Source organism: Pimephales promelas, chromosome 13 (genome assembly GCF_988280905.1).
Source record: "Pimephales promelas chromosome 13, fPimPro1.hap1.1, whole genome shotgun sequence".
Lineage (NCBI taxonomy): Eukaryota > Metazoa > Chordata > Actinopteri > Cypriniformes > Leuciscidae > Pimephales > Pimephales promelas.
The window spans coordinates 12,169,003-12,186,169 of NC_142781.1; the positions used below are offsets into that span (position 1 = coordinate 12,169,003).

Below are 17,167 nucleotides of genomic sequence, written 5' to 3' on the forward strand. Positions count from 1 at the left end.
TAATACTATACCGCGCAATGATACTATTTAGAATCATACGTGTTCTGCGTGAATGAATGCTGCAGTTGACGCGCACTTTCATTTAACACACATACAGTGCACGCTGATATCGAAGGCCAAGAGTGCCAAAAACACACACATTATTATGGAACGCTTAAAATATGGAACGCTAAAAGGTTCACAATGAGCTGCTTTCCTACCACGTTTTGTTAAAAAAGCATTGTTTGAACGGCCAGGACGGCAAAAAGCGAAACGCCGTGTGTAAACTACGGCATATTTTTCGCCGGTCGGTATTTGAACGCTATATGCTCATGTAACGCCACTTTTTATGGGGCACAGTGTCCCCAATGACGCGTTTCATAACATGTCACAAGACACGTAGTGTTAAATGATAATGATCACCACCCCGGCTTTTCCAAAGCCAGTCAATTTAAACTGTCTGAGGAGTCCATGCTTTTGAAGCTGCAAAGGGTCTGTTGTGTTGTGCTCCAGTGTTATCTGCACCGGATTATTCACGTTCTTTTAAACTTGATGTTGATGCTAATGCTACCGGAGCCTGAGCAGTATACTCTTGCAGGATGATATTCACGTTGAGCATCCTGTAGCCTACTTCTCAAAAAAGTTCTTGCCATATCAGTTACAATACAGTACGACTGAAAAAGAAGCACTTGCTTTATTACTGGCGTTACAACATTTCAAAGTGTATTTGGGATCAATTTCTATTACCATACTCGTCTTTACTGATCACAATCCACGCGTATTTTTGTCTTGAAAGCACAATGCAATTCAACGAATTATGCGCTGGTACTTGTTTATTCAAGATTTTAATCTTGAGATTCCTATAAAAAGAGTAATCTCATACAGACGCCTTATCTCATTCTTTTAGTTTTGTTTAAGGGGGTGATGAACTGAGAAATCAAATTTTCCTTGAGCTTTTGACATTTAAGAGGTCATCATATTATAAGAATATCCTGTAAGTTTCAGAAATGAAAACGTCCTTGTTAGTCCAATAAAAGCTTTTATTGACACCAGGCTCAGCAAACGACTCGTTTCTCATAGTGGGGAACTATGACGTCAAAGAGGATAAAACACCACCCCCGCAGAAGAAGATCAACGTCTACTTCAACACGGCCAGTTTAGCCCCGCCCACCGATTCGCACTCGCCCTACCTCGTGATTACAAACCGGATCGAGCTAACAAGCAATACAAAATATCGTGCAGTGCCTGGTTGTGGTAGAAGAGAGTCACTGCATAAGCTTCCTCTGGATTCCAATAGGACTGCATCGATAAACTTTATTTTTAATGACTTTCCAGCCGATGAGGGTAAAACATTGTCCGTCTGTTCGCTTTATTTCACTGAGGATTGTTTTGTAAACAAGACTGGATTTGCAGACCGATTAAGATTAAAGAACCGGTGCTGTGCCGTCTATATTGGATCTGACAGGAATGGTGCAACACACGGACTCTGGGTCGAACATGTATGGGCGAATCATTCCGGTTGCCATTTTACAACATTGGGCGTTTTCAAAACAATTTCCCCCAAGTGCATCGACAGGTGAGTTGAAACTCATTATAATATGCCAAACTGTTATCCACTCACAGCAGTGGGCGTTTACTTCCAAGTCTTCACTGCGAGATGTTTAAAGGATAATTCCGGTATTTAAAGGGTTAGTTCACCCAAAAATGAAAATTAAGTCATTAATTACTCACCCCCATGCTGTTCCAACCCCGTAAGACCTTCGTTCATCTTCGGAACACAAATAAAGATATTTTTGATTGAATCTGAGAGCTGGATCAGTCCTAGATAGAATGTCTCAGGGACTGGCTCTTGACGGCCCATAAAGTCATTAAAGAAAAGGTTTAAATATTCCATGTGACTACAGCGGCTCAATTATAAGTTTATCAAGCGACGAGACTACTTTTTGTGTGAAAAAAACATAAATAACGACTTTATTCGACTATTCTATTACTTCCTTATGGGCGCATGCGCGAGAACTGAGACGAGGACGTTCTCCTTCTACTACTTTTTGTTACCGGCTGCTCCGCTTAGGAGTTTTACCGCCCCCTACCGTATAAGATGATGTGCTGATATAGCTGGAAGCGCAAAACTTTCTGTTTACAAGCAGAGGAAGATGCGCGCTGTACATACGCTTTTCAATTACCGTATTTTCCGCACTATAAGGTGCACATATAAGCCTTTAATCTTCTAAAAAAATGACAGTGTTCCTTATAATCCGGAGCGCCTTATATATGGATCATCATTTTATACGGTAGGTGGCGGTAAAACTCCTAAGCGGAGCAGCCGGTAACAAAAAGTAGTCGAAGGAGAACGTCCTCGTCTCAGTTCTCGCGCATGCGCCCATAAGGAAGAAATAGAATAGTCGAATAAAGTCGTTATTTATGTTTTTTTCGCACAAAAAGTAGTCTCGTCGCTTGATAAACTTATAAATGAGTCGCTGTAGGCACATGGAATATTTAAACCTTTTCTTTAATGACTTTATGGGCCGTCAAGAGCCAGTCCCTTAGGCATTCTATCTAGGACTGATCCAGCTCTCAGATTCAATCAAAAATATCTTTATTTGTGTTCCGAAGATGACCGAAGGTCTTACGGGGTTGGTACAGCATGGGGGTGAGTAATTAATGACTTAATTTTAATTTTGGGGTGAACTAACCCTTTAACACCTTGAGTCTATTTTGTAGTTTGTTTTGAATAAAATAGAGTGGTGGACTTAGAAATTTTGACAATGGGTCCTGTCTCGACTTTTTGACTATTTTAGAATCACCTGTGAGAGCGTTAGACTGGCTGTCTATGGGCATGCACAAACATGTCCTTAAAACAACCCTTAACGTTCATTTTCAAAACTGTGCAACTCACCGAGTGGTTGGTGGTGTTCCTTGATGTTCCGAAACAAGTAGCGTAGCGAAATACCGTTTCAGTCGTGTTTTATTTGTCATTTTTTTTAAATCGCATTGATGTCTGCTGGAGGACTCAGTGCTCGTTGATATTACTGCGCTAGCTACCGGAAAAGGAAAGGGGTCTTTTTACATTTGGTTGTAGTCTTTTCGCTTGGTTCTCCGTCTTGCCCATAGGTCTTGCCATATTCGACTGTGTCTGTGAATTTTTCTACGGTGCGCTAGACACCGTGTTCCGTACAGCGTCCTGGTTGTCGCCATCAAGTGGTCGGGAGTGTGCTAACGCTTCAGACTCAAATATCGAGCGGAAGTTTATACGCGGTTGTGAGGTATCTGAAAAAATAGTTCCACTATAGCAAACAACACGGATTGAAAGCATACACTGCGCCGATATATTATATTATATACCACCAACCACTCGGTGAGTTGCACAGTTTTGAAAATGAACGTTAAGGGTTGTTTTAAGAACATGTTTGTGCATGCCCATAGACGGCCAGTCTAAAGCTCTCACAGGCGATTCTAAAATAGTCAAAAAGTCGAGACAGGACCCATTGTCGAAATTTCTAAGTCCACCACTCTATTTCATTCAAAACAATCTACAAAATAGACTCAAGGTGTAAAATACCGGAATTATCCTTTAAATACTTAAATAAATCTATATACTTTTGTGGAACTAAGTTGTGTCTTTGGTGATCTGTCAGCTGGGGCTGGTTTCCTTTTAACAACGAAAGTTCACGCCCATTCAATTATCACGATAACAGCCACCTACGGGATCAACACTAACTTACTTCCAATACTTTCTTAGCAGCAAGTTTCGCCGGATTTGTGTATACCTCCGTCAAACACGGACGGCGGAGGTAATCTTTGGGTTTAAGTAGATCTAACGAAAATGAAGAAATGAGACTCATACGAATTAGCCACCAATTGACCAAAACTAGCAAAATAGTTATGAACTGCCATGAGATTGTGTTGCTTTATCTGTTTCGTGGATGTCCTGCACACTCACTTTCCTCCGACAAGTCATGCTCCTCCGCCTCGCGCTCCATGTCTTTGCACCATCCCTCCAAGCGTTTGGTCTCGCTGTGCAGAAGCTGCATGAACCAGCTGCCATCGCGGCGGTGCGGCGACACGCGTCCGGATTCGGCTGTTTCATGAGAGGGTTCGACCAGCCAGGGTTCGGGCTGTGGGCTGGATGGCCCGCTGGAGGGCCTGTAGTCCTCACGGTAGCTGAAGAGGCCCTGTGTGCGTACGGTCCGAACCGCGTTGTATTGTGTGGGCGTACTGGGTTCAGAATGCCGCTGAAATCCTCCAAACTGCAGACTCTTGTCTTCGGTCGATGGAAACCCCTCCAGCTCCAAATCAGCCTGAACTGCCGTCGTCACACTGTTGGACCGCTTAAAGCGCCCAATTCTGAAAGTGCACACACTTTGTAAGGATGACAATATTAACAGCCATTTGTGTAGGCTACTTACACCCAATCTATATTTATTTACCTTTTCATTATCTTAATTTATTTTCTGAGCTACTGGCTCAGGGATCCCATAAAGGATCATTAATTCAGAATAACCTCTAATTCTGCGGATCAAATGTCCTGTTTATGACTGATCAGTAGACTTACTTCCTCTCATCCTCTACTTGGATACCCACGGACTGATACTGCGGGAGACCTTTACTATCTGTCTCAGAATCTGTGGCCGCTTCCACCTGAAAAATGAATAAGCAAAGGAAAAGATAAAAAAGAAGCACATATGAGAATATGAAGAGTTCAGATGCAAAAGCCTCTAAATGCCATTTGAAATTTTCTTCTAAAATCACCATTTTTATCAAGCTTGTATATTTAAGTTCAGTAATTTCACTTAAATGACAATTAACAGGTAATCTTCATTGCCATTTAAGTGAAATTACTGAACTTAAATATACAAGCTTGATAAAAATGATCATTTTAGAAGAAAATTTCAAATGGCACTTAGAGGCTTTTGCATCTGAACTCTTCATATATATACAAATGCTACTGGGTATCTGAGGTGAACCAGAAAAGAACAGAATATAGCTGCAAGCTGCATCACTAAGATCATGTACACTGCATTAAGCATGATCCACTGAAATAAAGCACATAAAGCATGTTTTTTATGCCAATTATTGCTTTAACAATAATAAATTATTACAAGTATTTCCCTGCCCCCTTCCATGTGTCCTCATGTTGTGTTTTAATTCAATTTGCCAAAGCATTGTCAATACACAGTTTCACTTCCAATTTTGGATTTAAAGTCCCCATGATCAGCAGCCATTGATTTTATTTTTCCAACAATTTGCTGGAGATTTCCATGGTAACATCAGGGCATGATTTACAACTGCACACACTAGTTTACGTTTAAATAGAGTTGAATCGAATGCTAAAAAATATATATTTTTATATGACAATCTGGAAGTTAGCATTAACCTGTCTCCCTTGAATAAAAAAAAACAATATAGGATTTCTTCAATGGCTTTTGAATTATTGAAGAAAATAAGTTCTGGGACAAACTTTATTATTCTAACACATTTTCTTCAACAAGATAATGTTCACAGCTTTTATGAATTTTGAAAACTAAATACAGCCACCAGAAGCCAAAAGTTAAACGTAAGTAACGAACCACGCCACAGTCGCATTACTTCAATGTCACCATCGTTGAGCTTCCAACAACTCTTTTAGTTTATTTAAAAAACATTTTCCCTGAAATATTTACACAATGAGGCAGTAAATGCAGACTAGAGAGAAGACGAGTTTCTCTGTTTGCCGTGATGATGTTTAATGTCCAAGAGAAACCTATGTTGTCAATTTTACGGTGGCAACCTGTTAGCAACAACCTTTTCAAAACACATAAAAGCTTTTAAAATCAACCTATTTAAAGTATTTAACCAACAAACAATAAAAATCCCACTGGTTTTGGGAAAAAAGTGCAAAAATACGAACTAATTTCCAGGTGTTAAGCTCATTCCTGCAGCACTCTATACCCAATCCACTGGTAAAATACAGCACTTTACAGTACAATAAAATCTAAAATGGCCGACAAGAAACATGGCCAACGTTTGAACGCCTTGGAATATCATTCTGTTTACCATTCACAATGTTCTGAACTTAACTCCAAATAACAACTGAGTCTCTCACCATCTGTTTTGTTAAATCGAAAATCTTTGCAAACTTTTGATCAATATGGTCTAGATTAGTTAACTTGTAACACATTTGGAAAAAGATCAAATGAATAGGTTTGAATTAATTAAAAAAAAATGCTGATAAGTTACTCACCCCCATGTCATTCTTTCTTCAGTCGAAAAGAAATTCATTTAAATAATAACAATCGCTCATTTAAAGAATAAATAACAAAGTTTAAGTTTTATAAGCTTAAATGCTTGTCTTGCTCTGTTCTGTGTGACTCTCCTGTTCGAACTCGTTCATCAAAATGAACAAATCTTTTTGCTAGTCAATTCGTTCATTTTGTTCGTTGAATGAACCAAATGACTCGAAAAAAGATTTGTTCATTTTGATGAACGAGTTTGAATGAACTTTGTTATTTATTTATTAAATGAGTGATCGCTTCGCTTGATAAGACCCTTATTCATCGTCTGGAATCGTTTAAAGCCCTTTGAACAGTTTGCACTGAAACTGTCTTTTGGACCTAGAGCCGTTTGGTTCCCATTGAAGTCCATTATATGGAGAAAAATCCTGGAATGTTTTCATCAAAAATCTTTTTTCAACTGAAGAAAGAAAGACATGGACATCTTGGATGACGTGAGTAAATTATCAGCAAAAGTTTCTTTAAAAGTGAACTACTCCTTTAAACAATATAGTTCTAGGAATTGCCATAGATTCTTAGTCAGTCAGAACGGTAAGTACAAAACTAACAGATAATAGTTTCGCACCTTCAGTGAGTAATAATGAAAGTGTCAAGGCAATACTTACAACATAACACAATACTGATATATACAATATCCTGTGGGTGGCATGAACACATTAGCACAGACCCAGATGAGAAAACAACAGCTTAGAGGCACACATATGAGACTTCCCAGCTGTCATTTTACAAACAATTTGTTATCACAAGCAATTTATAGCACATTTACTATAAAGGCAGCTCCTAAAGCAGCCTGACCAAGAGCCCAAATGGAATAGGGGATTCAGGTAACCAGTCACGGTTCATTAATATTCACAGAACTATCTTAGATAGACTGCAACCAATCATTGGGGACATGGTTTATTGTTTAGTAAAAGTCTTTCATATACTCTATCACCTTCCTCTGAGTGTATATATCCCTTTTGCTGGTTATTAGTTCTGAGGGCGACAGCTAGTTTCAGCATCCAGACAGAGTAATGAATTGCTGAGAATTGCACTATGAACATACAGAAATGTATTTTAAACGAGTATAGCGTCTTCTAGAGGTTTATGACTGTCTTGTGCTTCAGCTAGTGCTGTAAACATAGAAGTCTTCTCTAGTCTCATGGTAAAAATCATCTAAAGTCACTAACATGCATCTATAAATGTCAAATTAGTTCTCACCCCAAAGCGTCTCTCATTGCAACTGTTTGGAATGTGAATGTGATTGTTTAATACATTTATCTTCCTGTCAAATGTTTTTTGGTAACACTTTAGAATACGGTTCCTTCGTTAATGAATAACTACACAATAACTAATGAGAGTAACACAATATTAACAATCCAGTAACTATTATTAACTAACAACAAACTCTGATTAACGAACTAGTAAGTAATAGCGCACAGACGAAAGTGTTAATTCGCTATTAACTAATCAATAACTACTATTTTTTAATACTTCCCAGAGAACTACTGAAAAAGTTTATTAACAATCTAGTAACTATTATTAACTAAAAAGAAAGTAAAGTGCACAGATGAAAGTGTTACTAGATACTTCTGTGGGAATTACTAATTATTTGGATTCGTATTATAAAGTGAAGATCATCGGAACTAACTAGTAATGATGACTCAATTGTTACTACATGATCTAGTCATGATTTGTGCAATCAAATACAAAAGTCATTTCGAGCGTTTGAGATTTTTTGGTGAACTTTAGTATACTTGTAGAAAATTTCTTTAGTAACACTTGAGTAATTACTAGTTAGTTCCAATGGTCCTTCACTTTATAATACGGATCCAAATGATAAGTAATTTCCACAGAAATATGTATAACACTTTCATCTGCTCACTATTTTTAGTTTTAGGTAATAGTAGTTACTAAGATTGTTAATAAACTTTTTCAGTAGTTTTCTGGGAAGCATTAAAAAATAGTTGAAGAGTTCAGATGCAAAAGCCTCTAAGTGCCATTTGAAATTTTCTTCTAAAATGATCATTTTTATCAATCTTGTATATTTAAGTTCAATAATTTCACTTAAATGGCACTGAAGATTACTTATTAATTGCCATTTAAGTGCCATTACTGAACTTAAATATACAAGCTTGATAAAAATGACCATTCTAGAAGAAAATTTCAAATGGCATTTAGAGGCTTTTGCATCTGAACTCTTCAGTTATTGATTAGTTAATAGTGAACAAACACTTTCATGTGTGCGTTATTACTTACTATTTTGTTAATCAGAGTTTCTTGTTAGTTAATAATAGTTACTGGATTGTTATTATTTCGTTACTTATTGGTTCTAGTGTAGTTATTCATTAACGAAAGAACCGTATTCTAAAGTGTTACCGTTTTTTTTTTTTTTTTTTTTTTTTTTTTTTTTTGGGAAACGGTTAGGTTTAGGAAAAGGGAGTTGTGTTAGACACTCAATATTGCTTGGGATAGTTCACCCAAAAATTACTCCCTCTCATGTTCAAAACCCATATGACTTTTCATCTTCAAAACACAAATCGAGAATTTTTTTATGAAACCTGAGATATTTCTGTCCCTCGATTGAATGCAACCAAGTCGGTTTAACCCAAATCTTCTGATGATTTAATTTAGACTTTTATTTACATATAAACATACAAAGAGCACATCAAATATGGTTAATGAAAGCTTTTACTTGCGCTAACTTGACCTCACTGGTTCCCGCTTGATGTGTTCTGTGTATGTGCAGTGATCATTGTTAATATGTGAATAAAACTACATTAAATCTGTTCATAAAGCGATTGTGTCTCTTCAGAAGACATCAAATAAGCCGCTTGATTTACATGGATTGCTTTTATGATCTCTTTAAGTGTCCGTTTTAGTGGAATGGATTCCCAATGGGGGGACAGAAATCTCTTTGATTGTTTTGAATACGAACAAAATCATTGAGTGACATGAGGGTGAATTTAGAGCCTTGTTTGTATTAGTTAAATGAGCAGTGGAAGTCTTAAACGAATGGGTGGTTTGAGTTCTGGATTTAGCTAATAAAAGTCATTCCAGCCTTCGTGGATTTGGTTGTTAGTGATGCATAGCTTTATACAGTAGGTGTAATATTTTCTTCATCTCCACAGCTGCGTTCTACGCTTGGCTGTTGGTCATGTAAGCCCACGGAGAGAAGCATCATCATTAATCTGTGTTGTTCAGGGTCAATATGCAGTCTCGTATTCCCTGCCACAGAATCTGGCGATATGAGGAGACTTTGTGTGCACTTTCTGGGTGGGTGAGTCACAGTCTGAATGCTGTCGGCTATTTTTGGACTGGGGGCGAGACACAACGCCATTGGACTCACAAAGAGGCAGATTTTTACTGTGTTTACAAAGAGTGGATTTTAATGACTATAACCTAAAACCTTGAGGGAGGGTTTACCTGAATCCCAATGGAAGAGCGTGGAGTCTTGAGGTATTCCTCTGCTTTGGACACCAGGATGGCCTTATCGCAGGTTTGAACGGAGCTGTAGCTCCCTGCAGACGTGAGGCGCTTGGAAGCTGTCTCCATTGCTAGGGTCACCGCTTTAGCGCTGTCCAGACTGTCGGTGGAGTTGTAGATAACCCGTCCGACGCGTGGCAGCCGACCCTCGTGGTACGCGTCCTGCGTCGACTCTGTGCTGCTTTGGGCTGTTACGGAAATCACCGGCTTAGTGGTGGAACGAGGAGGAACAGGCGGAGGAGTCTTCTTGTAGCCAGGTGTATATGTCACTACCGCTATAAAGGAACAGATGAATGATACGTTAGGCTTGTGAGGGTAATGGATGTTTAATTTAAACAATTTTAAAGGGACTACATCTTTTGAATGATAGAGGCCGTGACATCAACAGACATTAAAATAAAGTGGTGCCAACAAAAGCTGACTGTGGCCAAAAAGTTGGACTTAAGGGATAGTTCGTCCAAAAATGAAAATTAGCTCATGATTTACAATACTCACCCTCAAGTCATCCTAGGTGTATATGACATTCCAGCCCGTTCTCATCCTTTAACGTCATATAGAGCGCTATATGACAAAACGGCGCTATACTACGCACATGGCACCCGTTATCGTTAATATAACACGCGAACCCAAGACGTTATAAATCCTTTAGCGTGAATATGACACGTACACCCTACCCCACACCTAAACTTAGCCCTCACAGCACGTGTTATATTAACGATAACGGGTGCCTTTAGCGTAGTATAGCGCCGTTTTGTCATATAGCGCTCTATATGACGTTAAAGGATGAGAATGCGTTGGACATTCTTCTTTCAGAGAGTTATATTAAAAAATGTCCTGGCTCGTCTATGCTTTATAATGGCAGTGAATGGCCATTTCTCTTTTGATGTCCATCAAAGTGCGACTATCCATCATTAAAGTGCTCCATAATGCGATGAGTTTGTGTGAGAAAAATATCCATATTTAAAACTTTATGAAGTAAAATAACTAGCTTGAAAACACATGGATTCCACTTAAGTCTAAAGCGTAACTTATGCGAGTAATGCAACGTCCTGCTGATATTTACGCTACACTATAGATGCAAGTAGACTGCTCATGGCCGGAAGCTAGACTTTTACTTTGTAACGTGTTAAATATGAATATTTGTCTTACACAAACATAAGGGATAGTTCACTTTGAAATTAATTTTTGATATGTTTTAGCTTACCTCAAGGGCATCCAAGATGTAGGTGTCTTTGTTTCCACAGTATTTTCAATTTTGACATTTTTCAAATTGTCAAACCATTGTTGTCTATCAGTCATACACTGGAAGCCAAGGGGGTCCACCAAAAAGCATGCAGAGAAGTCAAAATTAAACATGATTTAATGACTCGTAAATTTAAGTACACATTGATGGCCTAAGACACGAAACGAGCGGATTTTGTGAGAAAACGAACAGTATTTATATCGTTTTTACCTCGTGTAATCACAGTGACGTCCAAGTGATCTGAATCAATTGTGCAATGTCCAACTGAACCGAACTGAATCAGTTCAATGTTACGCCGGAAGTGATCGCTCGCGTGTGACGTCACTCAATATTTACACAGAGATTTCGGAAGTTTTACCTTTTACTAAACATATTCAGATACACCAAAATCGTCTTCCATTGCGGTTTCCTGTATATCTAAATATGTTTAGTGAAAGGTAAAACTTCCGAAATCTCTGTATAAACAAAGAGTGACGTAGACGGGCAAGCGATCACTTCCGGCGCATGCGCAGACCAAAGCGCCCATGCCGTCAGATCATTTTGTCATGGCTATGATTACAAGAGGTAAAAGCGATATAAATACTGTTTGTTTTCTTACACAAACTGCTCGTTTCGTGTCTTAGGCCATCAATGTGTACTTACATTTACGAGTCATTAAATCATGTTTAATTTTGACTTCTCTGTGCATGCTTTTTGGTGGACCCCCTTAGCCTCCAGTGCATGACTGATAGACAACAACGGTTTGACTGAAAAATTTCAAAATTGAAAATACTGTGAAAATTGAAAATTGGATGCCCTTGAGGTAAGCTAAAACATATCAAAAATACATTTCAAAGTTAACTATGCCTTTAACCCCCTGGAGCCGTGCAGAGTTTGTTTAGGATGGATGGATGGATGGATAGATGCACTTTAATGGACTTTAAAACAATGGACTTTTAATGGACTTTATATAGCTCTGATTTTATTTGTCTGAAAGAAGATGACTTACACCTAGGATGTCTTAAGGGTGAGTAAATCATGGGCTGATTTTAATTTTTGGGTGGACTATCTCTTTAAACACACTACAAAGACTCCAGCCTTGCTGTCAACTGTGTACTGATTTGCTACAACACAATCCTATTGCAGAGCCACAGCGCTATACGCTGAGTAAATATAATTTAGTACCACAAAATTCCATAAAATACAAAATATAAAAAAAAAAAACATTATCAAACTAAAATAGTTGAGAGTTGTGCTTTGGCTCAGCTATTATGCAAGGATGAATCAGACAGCTTGAGGTGCACCCATGGATACAGATGATAATTGTATAAAAAGTGATAAGTTGCCTTAACTTAAAAAAAGGTGAGGAAACATGTCGCCTTAAAATCAAAGGGTAAGTTCACCCAAAAATTCTGTCAGTAATTACACACCCTCAAGCTGTTCCAACCCCCTAAGACTTTCATTCATCTTCAGAATACAAATTAAGATAATATTTTTGATTGAATCTAAGAGCTGGATCACACCTCCATAGGCTTCTATGCAATTGGAACTTGCCGGCCCAGAAGGTTATTAAAGACATCGTAAAAGATAGTTCGAGTGACTACAGTGGCTCAACCTTAAGTTTATCAAACGACGAGAATACTTTTTGTGTGCAAAAACAAACAAATAAATAATGACTTTATTCAACTATTCATTTTCTTCTGTGTGGGCCTCTCTCTGAGAGAGTTTCAACGTGTAACAGTGCAACGCTTCTGTGTTGTATGTCAGATTGGCCAGTATCACACGCATCACACACATGACCAGCGTTGGCCAACAGTGAGCCTATGTTCTGACGTACAACCCACAACCGCTGCGCTGTTACACTACATGAACTGATTTTACTACATAACTTGTTTTTTTTTTTTTCAATTACTCATGACATTTTTAATTTATTTAATAATTTTAAGGCAACAGGTTTCCTCAGTTTTTTAAGTTAAGTCAACTTATCACTTTTTTCAGAGTGAGAATGTCACTTACAACATCAAAACTATCGTAATAACAGAAGAAGGAAATCTGAAAAATATGTTTGAATAGGTAAGTAGCTTAAATTGTTGTATTGACTTAAAATCAATTTTTTTTTTAAATAACATTGAAAAAGTTTGGCAAACGTTGACATTTGATATTCATATCAGATAATGGTGGAAACTAGAACTTGGTAAGACTACAACATAAACATTGTTTTGTGGACCTAGTCAATGTGATACTATGCAAACTACAAAGTATGTTTATATGTGTTTTATTACTGTTACTGTCACTTTCACTTTTTGCTTGCATACTCTTTTTGTTTTTTGTGGCTTCAAACGACTTGCACTTCAGAGCTTTAATAACTTCAGCATGAGGACATCACAAGCTGGATAGCTTTTGATAATGTAACAATGTGTATAATGAGCTAATTGGAAACTCCAGTGCTTGAAGTGAGTTGGTACTCTCTTGTGTTCACAGGATTTGTAGTATTCTTGCGTACCAGCAGCTCTCATAAACTACAGATATTCTCTTTTTTTCCTAGACAAAGACTGTTTGTCTCGCAAACCAATGTTTTGTCTGTTTACATTGAGTCGTTAATCTGGCGGAGAATAGTTCATTTTGATATGATTTTAAGAGATGTTTAGAGTTGGGCAATACACTCTAAAAAATGCTGGGTTGTTTCAACCCAATTTTGGGTAAAATATGGACAAACCCAAACGTTGGGTTAAAAATGTAATTAAAAAAATTAACCCAATGGCTGGGTATGTCCATATTTTACCCAAAATTGGGTTGAAACAACCCAGCATTTTTTAGAGTGTACATTGTGAATTAAAAGTGTTTGCTTGACAAATGTATCTCATAAATCTTGAATATGTTTAAAATATTAAAAATATATAACATTATTACTGTAAATGTAAACATAAAGAACATAATGTGTGTGTGGGGGGGGGGGGGGGGCATGAAAATATGAGAACATAAAGAAATAAACGAGTACACACCGATGATACATGGCAAGTTCCAATAAATATTTTATAAATACATACACTACCATTTAAAAGTCTGTTTTTTGAATATACTTTAATTCAGAAGGCTACATCAAGACTTACAAAGGATTTATAATGTTGCTAAATTCTGTACTTTTAAACTGAAAAATGTTTCCACAGAAATATTTAGCAGCTGTTTGCAACATTGATAATAAAAAAGACATTTTGATTGTGCACTAAATCAGCATATTAGAATGATTTATGAACTTTTGAATGGTAGTTATTTTCCTCTAAATCTTCTGATTGAACCTGAATGTTTTCCTTAATATTTATTATTTATATATTTAAATATAATACTTATCATATTTCATGATTATTTGTGTAGATGTCTTTTGTCACGGTGTGGGTTCAGGCAGAAGAACGGGCAGAGTTCAGGCTCACGAATAACATTGATTTATTAATCAAATCCAGACAGGAAGACGGGAAAACTCCGTAACATTAAACATTGACCGACAAAACAGAATCAAACAGAACTGAACTAAATACACAGAGGAATAAGGCTGATTGGGGTGAACACAGGTGAAAATGATCATGACAGGACGAGGAACAGGTGGCTGATTGGGGAAGTGAGTCCGGGAGAGGAACAAAAGGATCCGGGGAAGTGTGGTGCAGATGACGGGACAAAACAGGTGAGGACGACAGACTGTGACATTACTCCCCCCTCCCGGAAGGCGTGGCCTCACGCCATAACATCAAGGGGAGGGGGGGGGTGGGCACCCTGGAGGCTGTGGAGGGCGTCGTCAGGAGGAGACAGCCCCCCAGGGCGGAGCAGGATGAGGGCGAGGCCAGGGCGGAGCAGGCTGAGGGCGTGGCCAGGGCGGAGCAGGCTGAGGGCGTGGCCAGGGCGGAGCAGGCTGAGGGCGAGACCAGGGCGGAGCAGGCTGAGGGCGAGACCAGGGCGGAGCAGGCTGAGGGCGAGACCAGGGCGGAGCAGGCTGAGGGCGAGACCAGGGCGGAGCAGGCTGAGGGCGTGGCCAGGGCGGAGCAGGCTGAGGGTGAGACCAGGGCGGAGCAGGCTGAGGGCGAGACCAGGGCGGAGCAGCTGGAGGGAGGACCCCTGGTGGAGCCAATGGTAGTGGGGCTGACAACACCAGGGGGCCGACTGACAGGGGCGGAGCGGATGGGAGGGGAGACCAGGGTGAAGCTGAGTGACTGACGACATGTGGTGCTGATGAGGGACTGAGGGAACATGGTGATACCGTAGGCTCTGGTGACCGAAGTGATGACAGGGGCACGGAGGGACACGGTGAGGTCAGAGGGCGTGAGGGCTGACGGGTGACTGGAGGGAGTGAGGAGTCCAACTGAACCGAAGGGGTGACAAAACGGGGCGGAGCCAAAGTAAGGAAGTCCATAGGTGAGGGGAGGATGACGAGGGAGTGCAGGGAATTCGGAGGGACGAGGGAGCCTGGCCGAGCTGGTGGACTGTGGGACCATGGAGGAGCTGAGGGAGGTAGCAGCCACGGGGGAGCCGATGGGACCGGGGGCCGAGGAAGTGTCTCAGAGGAGGAGGTGTGAGGCGAAGACCGGGGATCCAAGGACCAGGCTGGGTCAGGGGAGCTGAAGGGCAGGAGAGCAGAGCGAGGACAGATGAGAGGAGGCGGGAGAGGGAGGCTGGGTGGGATCCTGGTCTCGGGCTCTGGCTGGACGGTCTCGGGCTCTGGCTCTGGCTGGACGGTCTCGGGCTCTGGCTGGACGGTCTCGGGCTCTGGCTCTGGCTGGACGGTCTCGGGCTCTGGCTCTGGCTGGACGGTCTCGGGCTCTGGCTCTGGCTGGACGGTCTCGGGCTCTGGCTCTGGCTGGACGGTCTCGGGCTCTGGCTCTGGCTGGACGGTCTCGGGCTCTGGCTCTGGCTGGACGGTCTCGGGCTCTGGCTCTGGCTGGACGGTCTCGGGCTCTGGCTCTGGCTGGACGGTCTCGGGCTCTGGCTCTGGCTGGACGGTCTCGGGCTCTGGCTCTGGCTGGACGGTCTCGGGCTCTGGCTCTGGCTGGACGGTCTCGGGCTCTGGCTGGACGGTCTCGGGCTCTGGCTCTGGCTGGACGGTCTCGGGCTCTGGCTCTGGCTGGACGGTCTCGGGCTCTGGCTCTGGCTGGACGGTCTCGGGCTCTGGCTCTGGCTGGACGGTCTCGGGCTCTGGCTCTGGCTGGACGGTCACGGGCTCTGGTGTTGGAGTGGGGCTGGTGACGTCATCGACGGTGAAAGATGATCCACAGCTTACCAGCACCCACTCCACATAAGCCGCGAAGCTCAACTGGCAGCCCTCCCCGGACAACTGCTCTCTGGTGGCGGTGTTGAGGCCAGCATATAAAAAGCTGCAGAGGCTGTCGTCCGGGAAGGTGGTAGAGGGGACGAGGTTGAGGAAATCCTCCAGATGGTCCTCCAAGGAACGATCTTCTTGCTCCAAACAAAGCAGTGCTACTGCTGCAAAGGAATCCATTTTTGGGGTCGGTCAATCTGTCACGGTGTGGGTTCAGGCAGAAGAACGGGCAGAGTTCAGGCTCACGAATAACATTGATTTATTAATCAAATCCAGACAGGAAGACGGGAAAACTCCGTAACATTAAACATTGACCGACAAAACAGAATCAAACAGAACTGAACTAAATACACAGAGGAATAAGGCTGATTGGGGTGAACACAGGTGAAAATGATCATGACAGGACGAGGAACAGGTGGCTGATTGGGGAAGTGAGTCCGGGAGAGGAACAAAAGGATCCGGGGAAGTGTGGTGCAGATGACGGGACAAAACAGGTGAGGACGACAGACTGTGACATCTTTCCAATTGTTATCTATTTAATTAATTTTTATTTTTTATTTTTTTGACAGTAAATTACAAAATGTGGTTCTCAACCAATGGGCTACAGTATATGCACGGCGGTATTTCCGGTGAAGGTGTAAGGATGCTCGATAACTTCTGCCGATCGTAGAGTCCAATGCAATACCGAGAATTTATATTGAATTTTATACTCCATGGTTATACTAAAGAAACGTTAGTCACAAAAACACACCCCTCATTGTGTTTATGCTTCTTTTTAAAATTATATTAAATAAACATAACTATATATAAAATTACATCTAAACGTATGAAAGTTCCGTTTCAAAGATGGGAGGACAGTACATTTTGAAAACTCATAATCCCATAATCCCGTTTTCCTCGGTTTTCCACCACTTTAATTAATCTCCCCAA

At 40.7% G+C, this 17,167-nt stretch overlaps 1 protein-coding gene across 2 annotated transcripts in view; it reads right to left on the reverse strand.

Annotated features, from left to right (window-relative positions):
* dlgap2b (DLG associated protein 2b) overlaps positions 1-17,167 on the reverse strand; it is a 141,759-nt gene that overhangs the window by 16,939 nt on the left and 107,653 nt on the right. For both annotated transcript variants that reach the window (XM_089118480.1, XM_089118479.1), the window contains exons 8-10: positions 9,654-9,988; positions 4,532-4,617; positions 3,920-4,323 (exon numbers count right to left, since the gene is read on the reverse strand). In XM_089118480.1, coding sequence (XP_088974606.1) covers positions 3,920-4,323; positions 4,532-4,617; positions 9,654-9,988 — 825 coding nt within the window. The remainder of the gene's footprint in view (positions 1-3,919; positions 4,324-4,531; positions 4,618-9,653; positions 9,989-17,167) is intronic.